Source organism: Acipenser ruthenus, chromosome 1 (assembly GCF_902713425.1).
Source record: "Acipenser ruthenus chromosome 1, fAciRut3.2 maternal haplotype, whole genome shotgun sequence".
NCBI classification, from domain to species: domain Eukaryota; kingdom Metazoa; phylum Chordata; class Actinopteri; order Acipenseriformes; family Acipenseridae; genus Acipenser; species Acipenser ruthenus.
In genome coordinates, this window is record NC_081189.1 from 62,772,806 (window position 1) to 62,791,735 (window position 18,930).

The 18,930-nt window shown below is 38.9% G+C and overlaps 1 protein-coding gene across 1 annotated transcript in view; it reads right to left on the minus strand.

Annotated features, from left to right (window-relative positions):
* Positions 1-2,107: 2,107 nt before the first annotated feature.
* Positions 2,108-18,930, minus strand: part of LOC117420728 (protein FAM149A-like) — a 33,103-nt gene continuing 16,280 nt past the window's right edge. Inside the window, exons 8-15 of the mRNA XM_034034290.3 lie at positions 15,622-15,776; positions 14,461-14,564; positions 13,461-13,688; positions 13,109-13,226; positions 7,812-7,940; positions 4,376-4,454; positions 2,773-2,922; positions 2,108-2,265 (exon numbers count right to left, since the gene is read on the minus strand). Coding sequence (XP_033890181.3) covers positions 2,189-2,265; positions 2,773-2,922; positions 4,376-4,454; positions 7,812-7,940; positions 13,109-13,226; positions 13,461-13,688; positions 14,461-14,564; positions 15,622-15,776 — 1,040 coding nt within the window. The 3' untranslated portion in view covers positions 2,108-2,188. The remainder of the gene's footprint in view (positions 2,266-2,772; positions 2,923-4,375; positions 4,455-7,811; positions 7,941-13,108; positions 13,227-13,460; positions 13,689-14,460; positions 14,565-15,621; positions 15,777-18,930) is intronic.

Below are 18,930 nucleotides of genomic sequence, written 5' to 3' on the forward strand. Positions count from 1 at the left end.
CCCACATCCTCCTGTCCCCTGTTGAAGCACTACTGTTGTGCACTGCGTACGCGTTAATTTATAAGTGTTAATTGAAATTGCATCGCATCCCATCAGAGGTAAGACACACAATATATTTTGTTATTGTTTTATTTTGGTGCATGTCTTGTGCAGGCGTTAAATGTAAAATGGAGGATAACGCAGTTGATCGACTGATTAAACCCCGGGACAGACAGACGCGGCGCGGCGCGGCACGCAGGGTATTTTGCCGCCTGTATCGCTGCCATTGCTTTCATATGGTGTTGGACAAATCGGCACGGGACGATACCATTTTGTAGTTTCTTAGATTGCATGATGTTAAATAAAATATCGAAATTATGTTCGTATAGGTTTTAATATTCTACTAAGTGATGCAAAACTTTTGGCCATATGTAAATTTTTATATTTGAATACATAGCCAATGGTGTGGTACTGACAACTACTGTACCACATAGTGCATACCGCTCCTGTGTGTCCAGGTGCAGACTAGCGGTACCGCACAGTGAAAATGCCCACCGGTGCCGCGCCACACCTGTCTGTCTCTGGCTTAAGACTCTGTTTGCCACGCTAGATTATACTAAAAATGTAAGATAAAATCTGAAGGGAAGCCACAACCAAAAATTGAAATTGTTAATAAGAACAGGTCATTTCATAATGGTTGGTATGACAGAGTGGATTGGCTGACCGGAGGTGGAGCAAATAACTCCGCTCGCATGGTCAAAGTACGGCTTTATTGATTTCAAAAATCTGGATCGGGCCACATAGAGTCACAGCAAGTCAAGAGACCATGTCAGTTGTGAAGTTAAACTTCTGGGGGAGTTTAGTGTGAGTGTAAAAAATAAAGGAAAGGTGAATTCTGTCTGTGTGTGCTCTCTGTCAGTCAGTCACACAGACGACACTGGGGGCAGCGGGAATGTATTATTATTATTATTATTATTATTATTATTATTATTATTATTATTATTATTATTATTATTATTATTATAAATCTAGATCCACTCAGAAGGTACACAAAATGACAACAAATATTTTAAATTATAATTAAAATGTTTCTGTTTTGTTTTTTAATTACTTTTGGGAGGTTTTCCATCAGCCACCTTTGCTTCAAGATACAGCTGAGTAATGTACGTTGCTCCAGAACTAAAGTTTGTCTGAATTGCTTCTTTTATATTACATATATACTTTTCGTATGTACAGAAAGGTATCTGATTATTTTGTTGGCCATTTACTAAATTTAGCAAATTAAGACAATAGGGTGTGCTTGATTTTTATCTGCCTTTCTCCTGCTTTAACAACTTTGTTTAGGAAATATTTTATGCAAAGTATGTTGAAGTGACGTGGTCTTGAAATCTAAATGCTATATTAATGTTGTACTTTAAACATCCATGGCAGTGTGTAACAGTTAAGTTAAGAATAAATTACGGTTTTCTTTTTTCTGCTGGCTGGTGGAGAAAATGCGTTTAACAGCTTTGAATTACGGCGAAATGTTAAGAAGACATGAAGTGTGTTGTCAGTCACAATAGAATAATACGATTCTTCTGCTGCTGGTGGCTTCAGGGGACCCCAAGACCTCTGCTTTTTTTCTGCCTCCCCATTTATTTTGACCACCAGCCGCCACTGGTCTCCTTCCTTCATTTTCCACCGTACGCTACAATATTAATTTGTCTTGTGGGCATTGTAAATCATTTCGGGAACAAAAATGCCAGTATTCGTTATTAAGGTGAAAAACAAATAACACGGTCTCCTAATTATGGTCCCCGACAACTGCATTATAACGGGGTAGCACTGTACGTATTTAGAGAATATATGACTTTAATTAAAACAAATGGCAGATCATAAGCCAAATGTACAATTAAAATAATAATAAAAAACATAAATATGAACACTGTACATAATATTCTTATTAATATAAATTATTTAATAAAAAAAAAAATTAACTTGACCCTGAAGTGCTAAAATCAGAAAAGGAGCATATATATATATATATATATATATATATATATATATATATATATATATATATATATATATGTAATATTATACACACACACACACACACACACTGTATACATCAGCTGTCATTCATCTGTTTTTTTTTTTTTTTTTTTCCATTCCATGTGAATACAATTGGTGTTCTTGTGTACCCTGTCCCTGTTTAGGTGAATACAGTTCATGACGAGACCATCTGAAATTTCTTTTTTCCATATGTTAGATTCCGATTTAAAGCTCTTGGCTGCTGATGAGGACCTTAAGGTAAAAGTAAAAATAGATATAAATACAGTATATATGTTAGCGTTACATACTACAATGAAAAAAATAAGAAGGCTAATTTCAACAAACAATACGATTGCTCCGTAACATCCTTTGAAGAACATACAATGTGGAATATAAATAAGCTTTCATTAAACTGAAGAACCACACATTGAAATGCGATAACAAGAAAGTGTAGCATTTTATTGTTGAAAATGACAACTCCATTTTACAGGAAAAACAGCACAATTTAACACAAGCCAAACGTTCTTACTTTTAAAAACAGCAGGGCTATCGGTAAAACACAGAGTTTTATGCTTAACTATTGCAGAAACTCATTACTACTGTTAAGAGGGTGTAAAGAGCTATGCTATGTAACCTGCCAGTCTAAATGTCTGTGGGACCCCTATGGTGTATGACATGAAACACTCATTTCTCATGTCTTTACACAATCTATCAGTTCAGGCTGCACATATTCATTGGTTATATACATGGAAAGCTTACCCCATGGTGGTTGGCATCCTTCTTCACCTTCAATGAAGGTGTGATTTAAAAGCTGTCGTTGTTGATGATGCAGAGGTTCAGAGAAGTTACCGGAACCGGAGCAAGAAATTCCAACGCTGACCCCAGTCACACCGATATCAGCATGGTCAGCTAAAAGTTTAAAAAATACAGATCTCATTGCAGTTATTTACATTTTCATACATTAATGGGTTCCCTCTAATTTAACACAATGGACTGAGATGCCAAGTCATTACATTGATGCCATATGGGTAAGAACCCTGACCTCTAATGGTCATTTGTTGTAAATACATTTCATAATTATTTTGTGCTCCAACGCTGTACCATCTTTCTGTATGAAGGTGAAGAGACATGGTTTAAGTACTTGGCTGCGCCCAAGGATGAGCTTTGATTCAGCAAGGGGAGAATGTAATGGGTTCCCCCTAGCAGTGGATGTACTGACATCAACATAACATACTTTCTGGTGCAGCTAGCTCTTCAGTGCATGGTCCTCTTACAGCACCTACTTATGTGAACAGTTGCCTGACTGCAAATAAGTCAACAGGACAATGGAGGACAGAATACCGTGTTGCTATGTGGAGTATGTTACTGCATTTATATTAACTTTATTCTTGTTACAAGAGAAAACAAGTCAAAAATATATTGCTGAGAAAATTTACACATTTATAATTCAGCTATCTAATGGTCCAGATTAGAAATGCACTTTAGAGATTTTATAAATTACCACTATGGGTGTGAAACTTTGATTTCCTCAAATATCATATAGTTTTATAGGGGCCCACAACTGACCCATATACAGTAAACCCCTCCAAATATATTTATCATTTTGAGTTACTTGAGGCTGAAAATTACTGCATGATAATGCTGCAAATATATTTAATTCTGTGTCTTTGCTCCAGTGTACAGTAAATTTGTTTAAACTAGCAAGCTGTATCTTATTTTACATTTTTATGTAACAACAGGTCAGTGAGCTCAAACTTTAGATGATATGATATAAAATGACGGATGTGGCATACATGTCTTAAACAACAAAGAGAATTAAACTTGTCCACGCACAAAATAATTACTTCATCACTGCTCATGACTTTAGCAGTTAGTGATCATTAACTGTTTGTGGTGTGCAAACTTGTGAACAAACCAAAGCTTACCCTCCTTGGTTTTTGGTGTTTTGATCAACAAAACCAAGAGCTAATGATTCCTGTTCCAATGTGAATCGAATCTAACTGCAGCTTTAAAAGACTGGCCCTATTCTATTAATTTTATAGGCATGAAAATGTGTTTTTTTGGAAGTATAAATAAAACATAAAAGAACAAATTTGTAGAAGTATTGATTTTGATTAAATTAAGACATTACTGACAGTCCAAACAAATAATCTACTGTATAAAAGTAATTTGGGCTCTTTGTTGTTACACACAACACAGCTCAGAGATTATCTTTCATCATAAGATTTTTTTTTTTTTTTTTTTTAACGCAATTGTCACACTAACTTCGAAAACAGTCAACGGTGGTATATGTAGTAAAACTAAAATAAACATATACAATACAATGACAAGACCAGAAGTCTTTCAGTATGAGTGTCTTCACCTGTAAAAGATCCTCTCCCAGTCCGAGCATGGCAAGTGAAATCCAAAGGGATGAAAGATCTTTTAAATGGTGTTTCTGACTGAAAGAGAAAATAAAGATTTATTTGTACATCTCTGTTTCAGCTATCTATCATTTGTGTATGCATTACACAGCCAATAGTTTAAAAAAACAAATGTATGTATATGGTAGAAGCCTGGCTGGAACTAGTAACATTTCTATTCTAAAGACTGCCACTGCACTAAAGGATCAATGTACCTATTTTATACCCATTCATAAAATAGTTTTTGTATTATTATTTAAATTCATCAAAATCTACACAATATTCAGTGGGCTTGATTTTCGAAAGGAGTTTCATTTTCTGTGGAAATGGCAATATCTGCTTTTTACCCACCGGTGGATCACATTTCATGCATCATTTTCTGTGGTTCTTTGGTGCTTTAAATGGAGAAGTAATGAGCATTTAAGCGGTGTAATCCACCAAAAAAATGGTTCCGGTTCAAATGTGTTAGCAATGCTAGAGAAACACAATCGAAACCTGTCCCAAACTTTATTATTTTTATATGTACACTGTTAAGAAAAAACTGTAAAATTGCAGGACAATGCAACAGTGCAATCTTAACAGATGGTTTATAGTAAATGTAAATTGTTATTAAACATATATAATATACTGGCAAATGTACTGACATCTACCAATACAAATTCAGAAAGCAATATTTGTCTACGTATAAAAGATTTAGGTCGTTAATATGCAATATTTTAAATTAAAAGTAATGGTTATTTATTTAGAGGCACCAAGAACCAAATGTTTTACCTTATCCACTAAATACAAAATTTAAAATAAATATGTAGGCCACATATATACATTTCACATATGGAAAAAATAGTTTTTTGCTTCACAATGAACTTTACAACAAAGTTTGCAGCTGACATTCATAAGTACCTGTTACACCTGTTTAGTTTGAATGACTGCATTAATTTGTTTGTATATATTGCGTAAGGGATAACACACGACAGGGCGTGGGTTGTGTTGCAGTAACATACGGCTGTGGTTGGGTTGGAGGCACAAAGCGAAGCTGAGTGCCTTCATACCAACAAAGACGTATGTTAATGCAACACAACCCACAAGCCCTGGAGTGTGTTATCCCGCTTATAAAACAGACACAATAAAACGTAGAAAAAACTAATTTTATTTTTTTTATTTTTCAAAAAAACGAACAAATTTGAATATATATTCTTCCTATTTTGAGAAAAAATAGTCTGTCAGACAAGGTTCAATTTGCCGGAAACATTAAACTGGATGTTTTCAACATTTCCATTTATTGTAAAATGTTCCATTGAAAAAGGAAAATGTAACGGATTAATGGAAGGGCTGTAGAAAGTGTTTTCTCCTTTTTATTCTTAAGTTTTGTGGGAGGAGCTACAGATGAAGACGGACGGTCATAAGGTGTGGAAAGAACTGAACTTCACTGCTTTCAGTTTTCAGCCGAAGCAGTCCAGTAGCTTCTTATACTGGATTCTGCTCTGTGACCAGTAACTGACATTATTTCTCTCACCTCCAAGCCAGCTTCGCTAAGTAGGTGCAAATCAGTGCTTCTTACGCTGCGCTTCGTATAGCAACGAGACAGCACTGCTTCCAGTGATAAGCGAGGCATCATAGAAGCGCGGTGATTTACTCCCAATGATTTTAGAGTATACCAGACCAGTGCCGTTTCCATAGCGATTGAGACCAGCACGGAGGCTAACAAAGCTAGAAATTGAATATTCTTGACCAGCTGAATTACGCACTGAAGCACAGAATTCTCCTAACTGTTTAAAATTTCAAAATAAACTGTTTTTAAGTCGATTTACCATTTCTTTTTTGTTACATCCAATCAATAAAAACACCAGCAGCCCAAGCAGTTGGTTTTTTGTGTTTGCTTCATTTTTGTTTTCTTCAATTTCTTTAAGTTGTTGACTTTAGTTCTTTGTGTCTCTTGCTTTTTTTTTTCAAAACAGGTTTTTCTTCACTAGCCACTTGTCTACTAACATGCCTCTGAAATGACCAAATGTGATGAAAGGAATCTCACTCATATTTAAAAGCTTTAAAAGACCTTTCACAACAATGTACAAATACTTATGGCGAGTTTAATATATCGTGTATTGATAATTTATTAATCAAACTGTAATTAGCCCAAAAAGAGTTCTGCAGTGCATTAAGCTATATTTTAAAATCCCTCAGCAGCCAATCAGCGTGCAACATCCGAAATTCTAATGTAAAGTTCAAATGTTCACTAACACTATTTAAATATGCATAACAGTTTACTAATTGTGCCTGAGTACCCGTCCAAATAAAAAATGTCATCGATGTAACGACACCAAAGTCTTATGTAATGTGAAAAAGGGTTATGCACAGGATCATAAACCTAAAGGTCTTAAAATAGTCCCATATATAAATTAGCGTAATTAGGAGCCATAGTGCTGCCCATAGCTGTTCCCTTAACTTGCAAATAATAATCATTCTTAAATAAAAAAAAATAATTATAATCCAAAAATAATTCTGTCAATTCTTGAATACATTCAAGTAGGTAAATTGGTTTTGAGGATTTTTCTTAAAGAATTGACAATTGCTTCTATGCCCCCTTGTTTTGGTATATTGGTGTATAAGCTCACCACATCGAGCGTCGCTAACAAGCAATCAGCTTCAATGTCATCTATAGGCTTCAACGTATTGATCATATCTAATGTATCCTGCGTGTACGACAGGAGAGATTGAACAGAAGGTCTCAAAAAATAATCAACATGTGTAGATATTTTTTTCGGTAAGGGATCCTATTACCAGCCACAGTAGGCCTGCCTGGGGGTTTCTCCAAATTTTTAAGAATTTTAGGAAGGGTATAGAACACTGGTTTGTGGGAAAGTTCACTTTTATAAATTTATACTCTTTTTTTGGTTAATTCACCAATATTCAAAAATAGTTTCAATTTGTCATGTATTGTAATGCAAACAAATAAATAAGGAAGACCGCTCTGCCTTAGATTCCCTCCCATAGTTTTACAGTATTGAACATTGATATTACTTCTTAAAAGGAGTACAGTATGTGCAAGCCTAGATCGGCATGTTAAGGAAGGTAGCTTGTAGTAAGGCTTTCAGCCTTATTACAATCAGTGGGAAAAACAGGTGCAGGAAAAAACGGTCAAAATAATGGCGTACAGCGCTACACTCCACCGGATCTCCTTTGAAAATAACCCCCAGTATGTTTTGTCAAAGTCTAGCCTGCAAGATAATATTTGGGACCAATAGCAAATGCATTTTTTTTTTTTTAGGCATTTCTTTTTCTTGGAGGTTTCAATGTTTTGACCCTACTGTTTTTAATTGAGTTTTTGGCATGGCTGGTTACATAACTTTGTACTAGAATTCTCAACTTTGTACACACAAAGCTTGCAAGAAGCATGCCTACCCTGAAAGTGTGTGTTGTATTAGGTCTTGAGAAATGGTCCAAGGCAACGAGCCGTTCCCTGAGAGGCTGTCGACCTGTGCTTTCAGGAATGGCACTGGACACTCTGCTGTGTGGGTACCTCCTTCTACACTGAAATAAAAAAATGAGGTTGATGTTCAATCCAAGTAATGTAAGTTTGCCAGATGCTTTTATCAATAAAACTCAGTTTTATCACAATGTAAATACAGGCTGGACTATTTTAAATCCAGATTTTGTTACAGGTGTATTCCAATGCAGATGTTAAACTGTATCTTCTAAAATCAATAACTAACCAGGATATCTGTTTTATTCAAGGGATGAGGTAGCACAGTGAATTAAAGTGCTGGAGGCTTGGATTTAAATCTGGTCACAAGTGAATGGATTGGATTGTTATCTCTCATCCCCAAAGAGGCAACTACATCCAGTGAATGCATGAGTGTAAAATGAAAGCTCACATTCCCATTGGTTTTTGAGTCCTGCTTTATGGATACACATACTTAAAAAATGGCAAAAGATAATTAAATTTCATCGCATCATTGTCAGTTTTGTATATCTACAGTTGACTACCATCGCTTTAGATAATGATTCCCCCTGGACCACGCCCACACAAATGTACAAACATGGGTAAACATTGCTTATATTAGGCATAGTTGTTGTGTGGGTCAGTAGCAGAGCAAGACAGCCCGTTAACAAACAACTTAGACTTTACGTTTTGGGAGACTGCACGTCTGTACCCATTGCTTGTATCTCTGAAATATACTTCTGTGTGTATATATTCAAATTAGGGCTATATTTTTTCACTGTAAAAAAATGATTATTTCATGGTCTAAAAATAGATATTTCATGATTAAACATAATATTTAAAGAACAAAAAATAGCGTTGTGACATTGAAAATTGATAATTTTCTCGAGTTATTTTATAACAAATGTTCCTAAATTGTGTTATGTATGGACAAGCTTAATTGTCTTTGTTGTTGAAGACATTTATGTCACATTTGTAATTTTTTATCTTATCCTGATGTACCCGAAAAACAGTAATGCAGAATTGAAGAATATTTAGTTTTCTGTGTCCGTCTTTTAAAGACATTGTATTTTTCACCGTCAGTGAATTATCAAACAAAATACAAAAGAAAGACAGAAATCTTTAGCAGAAATATTTCTGATCTTTGATGCAGCTGGTGTCTTTTTCATTGAAGACATTTTTGGTCAGTCTACAGGTAACCAGGGACCGAGGCAGATAGCTGTAGCATTAATCAAGCAGCCTATTTCGGCGCCAGCAAGAAGTGCCAGCAAACCGAAGAGCCTCAACAAAAGAGCCGAGAGTCTAGCTGTGGGGGTCCAACAAGGGGAGACCTGCGCCGAGACACTGTTGGAATAGATCCGAACCTAGCAGCGTTCTGGAAGAAGCCATCTACTAGTCAGGTCTGCACCCTCCACCCCACTGCTCCTACTGTGCCTTTTGTCTTGCCTGTCCTGCTATGACTGTCTCTCACATCCCTGTTCTGTCCTCTCGTCCTCATCCTCGTCCTCTGCCCTCTCTCCGCTGCTGCTCCTCCAACCCCTCTAACCTCATCCCTCTGCCTCTCCCCCCCTCCCGCACACTCTGGTGCACTTTGGAACTGTCACTCTTCTCTGCTAACAAAGCTGATTTCATCTCTGCCTTTGCCTCCCACCTCTCTCTTGATTTCCTTGCTCTCACTGAAACCTGGCTGTCCCCTGATAACACTGTAACTCCTGCCGCCCTGTACTGTACCGTCCCCCTGGAACTCTCACTCACTTTCTGGATGAACTCGACTATCTACTCTCCTCCCTACCCTCTCTGTCTACCCCAACTGTCCTGTTAGGTGACGTCAACATCCATCTCTCCACCACCAGCCACTCTGCTGGATTCCTCCCTCTCCTTCACTCCTTCGACTTCTGTCTCTCTCCATCCCCTCCTACCCACAAAGCTGGCCGTCAACTGGACCTCACCTTCTCCAGGGCCTGCTGCCCCTCCACCCTCTCTGTCACCCCCCTGGACCTCTCTGATCACTATTTCATCTATTTCTCTCTGTCTCTCCCCTCTCTCCCTGCTCCTCCTACCCCCACTGCCACCTCTCGCCGTAACCTCCGCTCTCTCTCCCCCTCTGTCCTTGCCTCCACTGCTCTCTCTCACCTCCCTCCTATCGACTCCTTTTCACAACTCTCCATAGACTCTGCTACCTCCACCCTCTTCTCCTCCCTCACCTCCTCTCTCGACTCCCTCTGTCCCCTCACCTCCCGATCTGCTCGCCCCTCCCCTCCCCAACCCTGGCTCTCCTCTGCGCTCCGCTCAGCAAGAATCACACTGCGATCTGCTGAAAAGAAATGGAAGAGAACCAAACTCCCTGCTGCCCTAGACCTTTACCGCACTCTCCTCTCCTCCTTCTCCTCTACTCTCTCCTCTGCTAAATGTACTTATTTCCAATCTGTAATCCAAGCCTCCACTACAACCCACGTAAACTATTCTCTACCTTCTCCTCCCTCCTAAACCCTCCCCCCCTCCTCCTCCCTCCTCTATCTCCCCTGATGACTTTGCCTCCTTCTTCTCTTCTAAAATCTCAGATATCCGCAAACTCTTTAACACCTCTCCCTCCCCCGCACCCCCTCCTGCTCCAACCCCTACACCCACTGCATCCCCTACTAACTCACCCTCCTTCTCCACCTTCTCGCCCCTCTCAGACTCTGACCTCTCCTCCCTGCTCCAGGGTCACAAACCCACCACGTGTGCCTTGGACCCCCTCCCCACTCACCTCTTTCAAGCTGCTGCTCCTGCTCTACTTCCCTTCATCTCCCTTCTCAACACCTCTCTACTTTCTGGTCTCTTTCCCTCTGCCTTCAAAAAAGCATCTATCACTCCCCTCCTCAAAAACCCCACCTCCCTCCTACCCTTCCTCTCCAAAACCCTTGAGCGGACTGTACACCGCCAGCTCTCTGCTTTCCTGTCCAACCACTCTCTGCTCGACCCTCTCCAATCTGGCTTTCGCTTTGTTCACTCCACTGAAACCGCCCTCCTGTCCGTCACCAACTCACTTAAGTCTGCCCGAGCTGCCTCTCTCTCCTCTGTCCTAATTCTCCTCGACCTCTGCTGCCTTTGACACTGTTGATCACTCTATTCTACTATCATCTCTCGCTGACCTGGGGATCTCTGGCACTGCTCTGGCCTGGTTCTCCTCCTACCTCTCCAACCGCACTTACCAGGTAACCTGGCGTGGAGCAACCTCCACACCTCACCCTCTCTCAACAGGAGTCCCCCAATGGTCAGTCTTGGGTCCTCTCCTGTTCTCTCTCTACACCCGCTCCCTGGGCTCCCTCATCACATCCTATGGTTTCTCATACCATTTCTATGCTGATGATGCTCAGATTTTCCTCTCCTTCCCCACCTCTGACGCCACCATCTCCTCCCGTATCTCTACCTGTCTGTCTGCTATTTCCTCCTGGATGCACTCACATCACCTCAAACTCAATCTCTCTAAATCTGACCTCCTTTTCTTTCCCTCCTCCTCCCCCTCCTCTGATCTCTCTATCTCTGTTCCTCTGGAATCTACCACACTCTCTCCCTCTTCCTCTGCTAAGAACCTCTGAGTCACCCTGGACCCCTGCCTCTCTTATTCCCAGCACATCTCCACTCTGGCACGCCCTTGCCGATTCTTCCTGAGCAACATCCGAAGAATCCGACCCTTCCTCACCAACTACCCCACCCAGCTCCTGGTCCAGGCCTTGGTACTCTCCCGCCTAGACTACTGCAACTTCCTCCTGGCTGGCCTCCCTGCGTCCGCCACCCGTCCGCTCCAGCTCATCCAGAACTCCGCTGCCCGCCTGGTGTTCTCTCTGCCTCGCTTCTCCCACGCAACTCCACTACTCCTCTCACTCCACTGGCTCCCGATCACTGCTCGCATCCAGTTCAAGACTCTTGTACTAGCCTACAGATGCCTTGACCAGACTGCACCCAGCTACCTCCAGACCCTCATCTCTCCCTACACCCCCACTCGACCTCTCCGCTCCGCCTGCACTAGAAGACTGGCTCTACCTCCTCTACGCTCCCCTGCCTCCAGAGCCCGCTCCTTCTCCACCCTCGCTCCGCAGTGGTGGAGTGACCTTCCTACAGATGTCAGGACCGCCCAGTCCCTGACCACATTCCGGCGCCTCCTTAAGACTCACCTCTTCAGACAGCACCTGTAGAACTCCTCTGTTTTTCCCCTGGGACACTATCACCCTTCCTTAAATGCGCTTTATTTGCTCTTATCTGCCCTCTATTTTACTGCATTTAATCCTGTACTTCAGAGTACTATAATTTGCCAAGTGTTTAATCTGTAGTATTTTGTAGTTAATCATATCCTGATGTAACTAACACTGTCACTGTTATTGCTGTATTATTGAATTGTACTTTGTCACACTTGTACTTGCTTGAACAAAAGTCATTGTATTTATCTTGCTCTTATTGTATTATTACTTGTACTGTAAAACTTGAAATGTATTTGCTTGTGATTGTAAGTCGCCCTGGATAAGGGCGTCTGCTAAGAAATAAATAATAATAATAATAATAATAATAAAAGAAATCATGCATCTCTATGCAGTGTTTTCAATCATTTACCGGAGGCAAACTAAACTGGCTGCCAGGTTCTTAAATACAGCATAGCAGGTAGTGCGTCAGTAAGGCAAATGTTTGCTGTATTTATTTTAAGTGATAATTCAAGGGACAGGAGCAAAGGCTGCGTGGGGGAAGAACCTCAGAAATTGAGAATAGGAGAGAAGTCTTTTGTGACTTAGGAAGGAGTACATAGTTTCCCTTTGGTGTGGCTCGTCTGTAGGCAAGACAAACAGTGAATAGCAAATGAAGATAAATCAAAATAGGTGAACAGTAGACAAAGACAGAAACCACATAGGAAATACAAATTAACAGGATATTGGTGCAAGATATCAGCGAACAAATCTTAACTAAAAAAAAATCTACAATATTTATGAGTTCAGGCAGTGGCAGAGAGAGGGACAAAGGGCATAAACACCTCTCTGGATCTCAAAAGAGAAAAAGGAGAGCAGAAGCTAATGAATTTATAGCAAGGTTTTTAGGTGTGATTCAGACTACCAACACCTTTAAGCCATTGCTTAACTTTTAATACTGTGGCTGAAAGGGGGACCCCATTTGTCCACCACATGGGGCCCACAAAGAGGTAAGGCTGACCCTGACTGTACCAATAACCTATGTTGTCCTGAAGCCTAGTATCCTTAAGGACAGATATTATACACTATTATATACCTACCAGCAGATTACAAGGCACTGAAAGATTCTTTTCCAATGTTTCTGAATTAATGGGTGGGAATTGTATTTTCCTTGTAGTATGTACCGATGGGGAGGATACACAGTCAGTGCCAGTATTCCTGTAATATTCCAGATTATTAAAAAAAAAAAAAAACTTTATTAATAACATATTTATATTGGCATCTATCTATTTAATATTTGCAGTTTACTGGCCACAATGTACATTGAAACTATAAATATATGCTATTTGCTTCACAATGTGAAACAGCTGTTACAAAAAAATCTCAGTGATCAGTTGACATTTTTGCTGTGCTCGTCAAAAGTGAAGCAAACATGAAATGAATTGATCTTACAGTTTTGTTCCTCTGAGAACTTCTTCTCTGTAAGCATTGCGGGTCTTGAACCGGAGTGCCTCTGAGCTGAGCACAGGCAGCTTGCGCTGAGCTAGTGGTTTGCAGGAAGCTGTTTGCATCATTTTGGATGAGGATAAAATACTGTGGTCTTGTAGTCGGCCCAGTTGGTTCCGAGCTGAGGTCAGAACACTGGGACCCATACTTAGGTGCTTCTCGTCTTGGTCGCAACTGCATAAAGTTAATACACAATTAATTACCAGCATATACAATAACATGTTTGTAAAAGAATAGCATTTGGAACTCGTTTAGCTGTACAATATTGAAACCCAACTCGTACAGCTATATGGTATGTAAAAATCATAAATGGTGGGGATCCCTGGTACATACATGATAAAGTGTATATGTGTACATCTCTCACTCTTTTTTTTCTTTACCCAATTAGAACCATTATGTATCTTCTCTATAGATTTGCTTTTGTCAGTCAACTTAAGCCCCTTTCACACGGGCACTCCTACCCAGGTCTGGACCCAGGTCCTGGTACCCGGGTCACAATTCTGCGTAGTGTAAAACCACGTACCACGGTCGTACCTTGGTTGACCCGGTTCCCAGCGACCCACCTCAGGATGTGGGTCTACACGCTTTGACCCGGGTTGAGTGAGAAAAAATGCATGACGGCCGTTCGTGAGCCGACGCAATAACAGCCACGCCTGTGTGAAGGTTTCACTTCCGCAAGGAACATTTCTGCCATATTTTTGTTGCTTGAGACACACTATGAGCCAGATTTGCAGGAACATTTGCCCTAATCAACATTTGGGCCGACGGTTCAATCCAGAGAAGCTTCCGGGGCATTCATATGCATATTGTTTACTTGCGTCTGTCACCCAGGTCAAGCCAGCTTTATCAAAAGCAGTGTGAAATCGCATACCCGACCCAGGTAAGTTTTGACCCGGGTAGATCATGCCAGTGTGAAAGGGGCTTTGCAGGAAAAGAAATTACTTACTGTGTCTTCTCTGTTAATCCAGCATGCCTCTGTTGCAGGGGTTTGGCTTGTATAGTCATAACACCTTTCAAACTACTGTGGAAAGCACTTGCCATACGAGAGGCCTGGAGGAAAACATTTTTTTTCTAATGAGTAAGATGATTAATGAACTAACTGGTTTTGGAATGCAATTTATTTGTATTGTGTTTGCAGGTAATCTCTTTTATTTTATTATGTTTTGCTGTCTGTAATAACCTTGATTAGTGTGCATCTAGTTGCCATGATCATACATCACCTTTTTACTTAATGTAACGACTCAATTAGAATAGTATAGAATAAGAAATAGAAATTAAATGTTTAATCACAATTTGTAAGAAATTCTTTAAATACATGCACAAATATAAGTCTGCCATACAGATGGACAGATGTACAGAGAGCTAGATAGTACCAAATATCCTGTGAACCTGATACTCAGTAATGTATGCACAATAATATTAATACCACGTTTCATGACAACTGGACTAGCAGTTCTCCTGAAATATGGAAACATATACTGTTCTGGTTTTGAAAAGTCTCTTTTTCAATGCTTTGTCAAAACGTCCAAGACCATTAACAAAACATTATTTATATGTAAAGCCCTAGACACTGAATGCCGGTATGGGGTAGCACTGCTAAACAAAATAATGCTGTAGGTGTAAAAACAAAACAAAACAAAAAAAAATAAGAGTGTTTAAAAAGCCAATAAAACCAACACAAATTAAATTTAAAATCCACAGCTTTACTTTTAGTTTGGATTATTTAGATACAGGCTGCCTTAGTCATTCTTGAGAGAAGTCACTAGAAGTATCTTAAAGAGAATAAACTGTATTTATTCAAAGTTTCCATTTAAATTTTCCCTGTGGAATGTACGTTAACTGTAAGGTAATGAATTGTATGTTTATTACATTACCTTTATTGTATAGTTTCATTATGCTTTTGTGTAAGTGTACTGAGAAGTTGTTATGACTTATTATTCTACAGTATGATTAAGTTGTACATATAATCAACAGACTAATTGCACATTGTCCTACTCATTTTTAAAAGCAGCATGTTACTTTAAAACAGATCAGTGAATACCTCTATTTTTTTTCCTGTTGTTTTAGTAATACCAAAATGTATTGTTTTGTTTACATAAATTCATACCTGTGGTGGATTAAAATTTGACCAGAAGGATGTACTCCTTAACTCGGAGCCTCTGGAGGGTGGAATACTGAAGCTGTCGACTGTCACATGGGATGCAGGCACAGGTAACAATTTGCTACCTGTATTTTCTAGGTTAACTATTTGTGTATCCTCATCTATAACCAGACAACAAAAGGGGAAATTTACAGTTAATTCATGTTTTTTGTTATTCACATTGGGAAACACAATGTGTAAGTCATATTACAGAATAACAGATTCTGAGCTCTTACTTTAATTATTTTTAATTCCTGAAGCTGCATTTTTTTCTTTTATTTGTGCATTTGATTCCCCCTAGGATGTTTTTCTACTTTAATAACACGATTAAATAGTAAAAGTGTTTCTGCTTGCTCAGGAGATGCACTTTGAAGTTCTACTGACACATCTACTGGCACATATGTGTTGGGAAGGGCAGGTTATCAATAATGTCGTTTCAAATCATTATTCAAACACTATGAGCAATGAAGAATAAAGTATGATATCAGTTAATCCCAAATCAAGGGATTAACTGATATCCAGTCAACATAGTCTTCAATAGCCCAAGTAATCAGAAGCCAGAACATTGAGTACTAATGAGTACTATGTGGTGTCTCCATTTTAGAAATACACTGAATCCATGGGTGTGGATTGATGCCTATTATGGTCTGTTTAAAACAAATATATAGCGTCTTAGCATCTGAGGTTTATGTTTACCCTACTAATGAAGATAGTTTCTATGGAAATGTGATTTGAACAGCTTATGTGCTGTTGCTTATGTACCAAAGACAGCATACATTACTGGTGTTTTACTGTGAGCCATTGTGAAAAACAGATGGCGTGCTGCAGATTTTCACCACCAAGCTGCCCAAAGGAATAAGAGACCGTCCTGGCTGCCCATGTTGGCCTTATACTCTACTGGAGAGTGTATAAACACCTCTATGGTATTTTCATGAGGTAGCTTTTTTACTTTTGTTCATATAACCTTAATTTGTTAACAAAAAGTATATGTATGTGTGGCAATGTGCCCCGCCCCTGTGTGCATATTATGTGTGGTATGTTGCGTGTGTGTGTTAATGTTGGTGTATAGTCATTGGTACACAGGATATAAACGGGTCTGTGTTTCACGTGTATTTAAAAAGTGTAGATTTGTATTTAGGCACGAGGAGGGCACAAATCACTTCACGTGCTGGTTAAATGTAATATGTGAGCACGGGGTTGCACAGAATTAATTCACGTGCTGGGATTCAAGTGAATAATTAATTAGTAATTGAATCCCAGCACAACAGTATATAGATGCACATTTCTTTCACTCGCGGTTAGGTGTTCGGTGAGTGGAGAACGGGATTGGAGCGGAGGTAAATGTTAATGAAAAGAGTAAGAATTAGTAGTTGTTTTCACTCACCGTGTTTGTTCGTCTGTCTGTTGTGCACTGTCTAGTCCGTTTTGTTTGTCTATTTATTTTGGCGCAAGTGCCGTGTCCAGTGTTTTTGTGTTTCAAACCTTTTATTTTCTGTTCTGTTCTGTTTATTAAATGCTGAGCGTGATCACGCGCTCAGCCTCACCAAAACCCCAAGTCTCTATTTATTTCCTGCATCTGGTCTGACGCCACCCACTCCGGTCGTCTTTGTGACAGTATGATACCATGCTTTAATTTCCTTAATATAAAAGTAAATACGGAAGAACATTAAAAAAAACAAAATGTAATTTATTTGTAAAAAAAAAAATTAAAAATCCTTGTATTTGGGACCTGGAATGATTACTATTTTTGCATTATGTAGTAATAACAAATATTTCAAGTAACATATTTTCTTATTACCAAAGGTTTCTCAAACTGGGGGGCACGGACTGTATCCTGGGGGGTGTAGAAGGTTCAGGATTTGTTTTTTAATTTTAATTACATTTTTTTAATTACAGCACACATCTAAACCTAGGCTATACCGTATAACGGGCGGATACTTTATTTGGGATTTATTGGCTGTTTTGATTGGATCGCCAATAATACTTCCACCAATCAGAGGGTTGCATACAATACTCGTAGAGATCCCTCCCTCTGTCAGACTGGTATACAGAACATGTTAAATGTTTAAGTAACAGACAAAATTGTTTGTGTCAGACTTGAAAGTCTGTAACAAAATGGTTGATTGTTAGTATCGCAAAGTCCATAAACAAAACAAAACGTTAAAATAAATTAGTTTTGTACCGTACAAAACTGAGCTGATTTTGCCAGTGCTTGCTCGTCTATTAAGCAGTTTGAAATGATTTCAAAGCAAATAAAAGCATTTTCGTTTCAGTTTTATTGTTAAAGATTTCACACGTGGCAATACTGCCCTACAGTTACTGCACGGTAGTTTACTGGTTCTTAGAATTAAGGGCCATATAAGAACGATAAATACTGTAACTGATTAGAAGGCCTTTGTTGTTCTCCAAGTTGCTGCAGTTACATTGTAGATGTCATAATGAGTTACTGTAAAGGACATACTGTTTTAGCAGACATAAACATTTATTTAAATGTTTTTGGAATTAAGTATTAAGTATTTTTTTAACCAGTATATGTGTGTGTGTGTGTGTGTGTGTGTGTGTCTGTGTGCAGGGCCTACCTCAGAGCAAGGCGAGCAAGGCAGCGGCCTAGGGCCCCACACCTAAGGGGGCCCCGCGAGCGTCACAAATTGTATGACGTCTTCAGAATCAAAACAGTCTCACGAGTATTATATTGGCCCCTCGCAAGTATGAGTCAGCCATTGTAAAAGGAAAAAAAAAAAATATAAAGAAATTCAAGTCAAGCAGCAATAAGGAGCTCTGCTGCCGTATCTAGACAAACCGCCAAATAAAAATCTGCTTCAGGAAGCAAATTAATCCGATTCAGACTCTTCACAATAATCACCTCCAAAATATTGATTTGTGCTTACCAATGTTACGTTACCACACTTACACTTTCTGACTGACAAAGTGGACGTCCTCATGTGAGTGTACTCGATCATAAGACATTTAGTTAACACTTTATATTGCATGGCATAAATTAATATTAAATAGATATGCAATTGCATATTAAATTGTTATATTAATATTAAAGAGATATGCAATTGCATATTAAATTTACATTCATTTATTCCTTGTTACTTTCCATTAACATTTAAGTCAGATTAACTGTATTTTCAATAAGGACATGTAAACAATGGGAACAAAGGGTAACAAAACGTAATATAAATAGACATGATATGCAATTACATTTTCAATTGACATTTGGTTAACATTTAGCAAGAATAATTTCATATTTATTAAATATTAATTTAACAT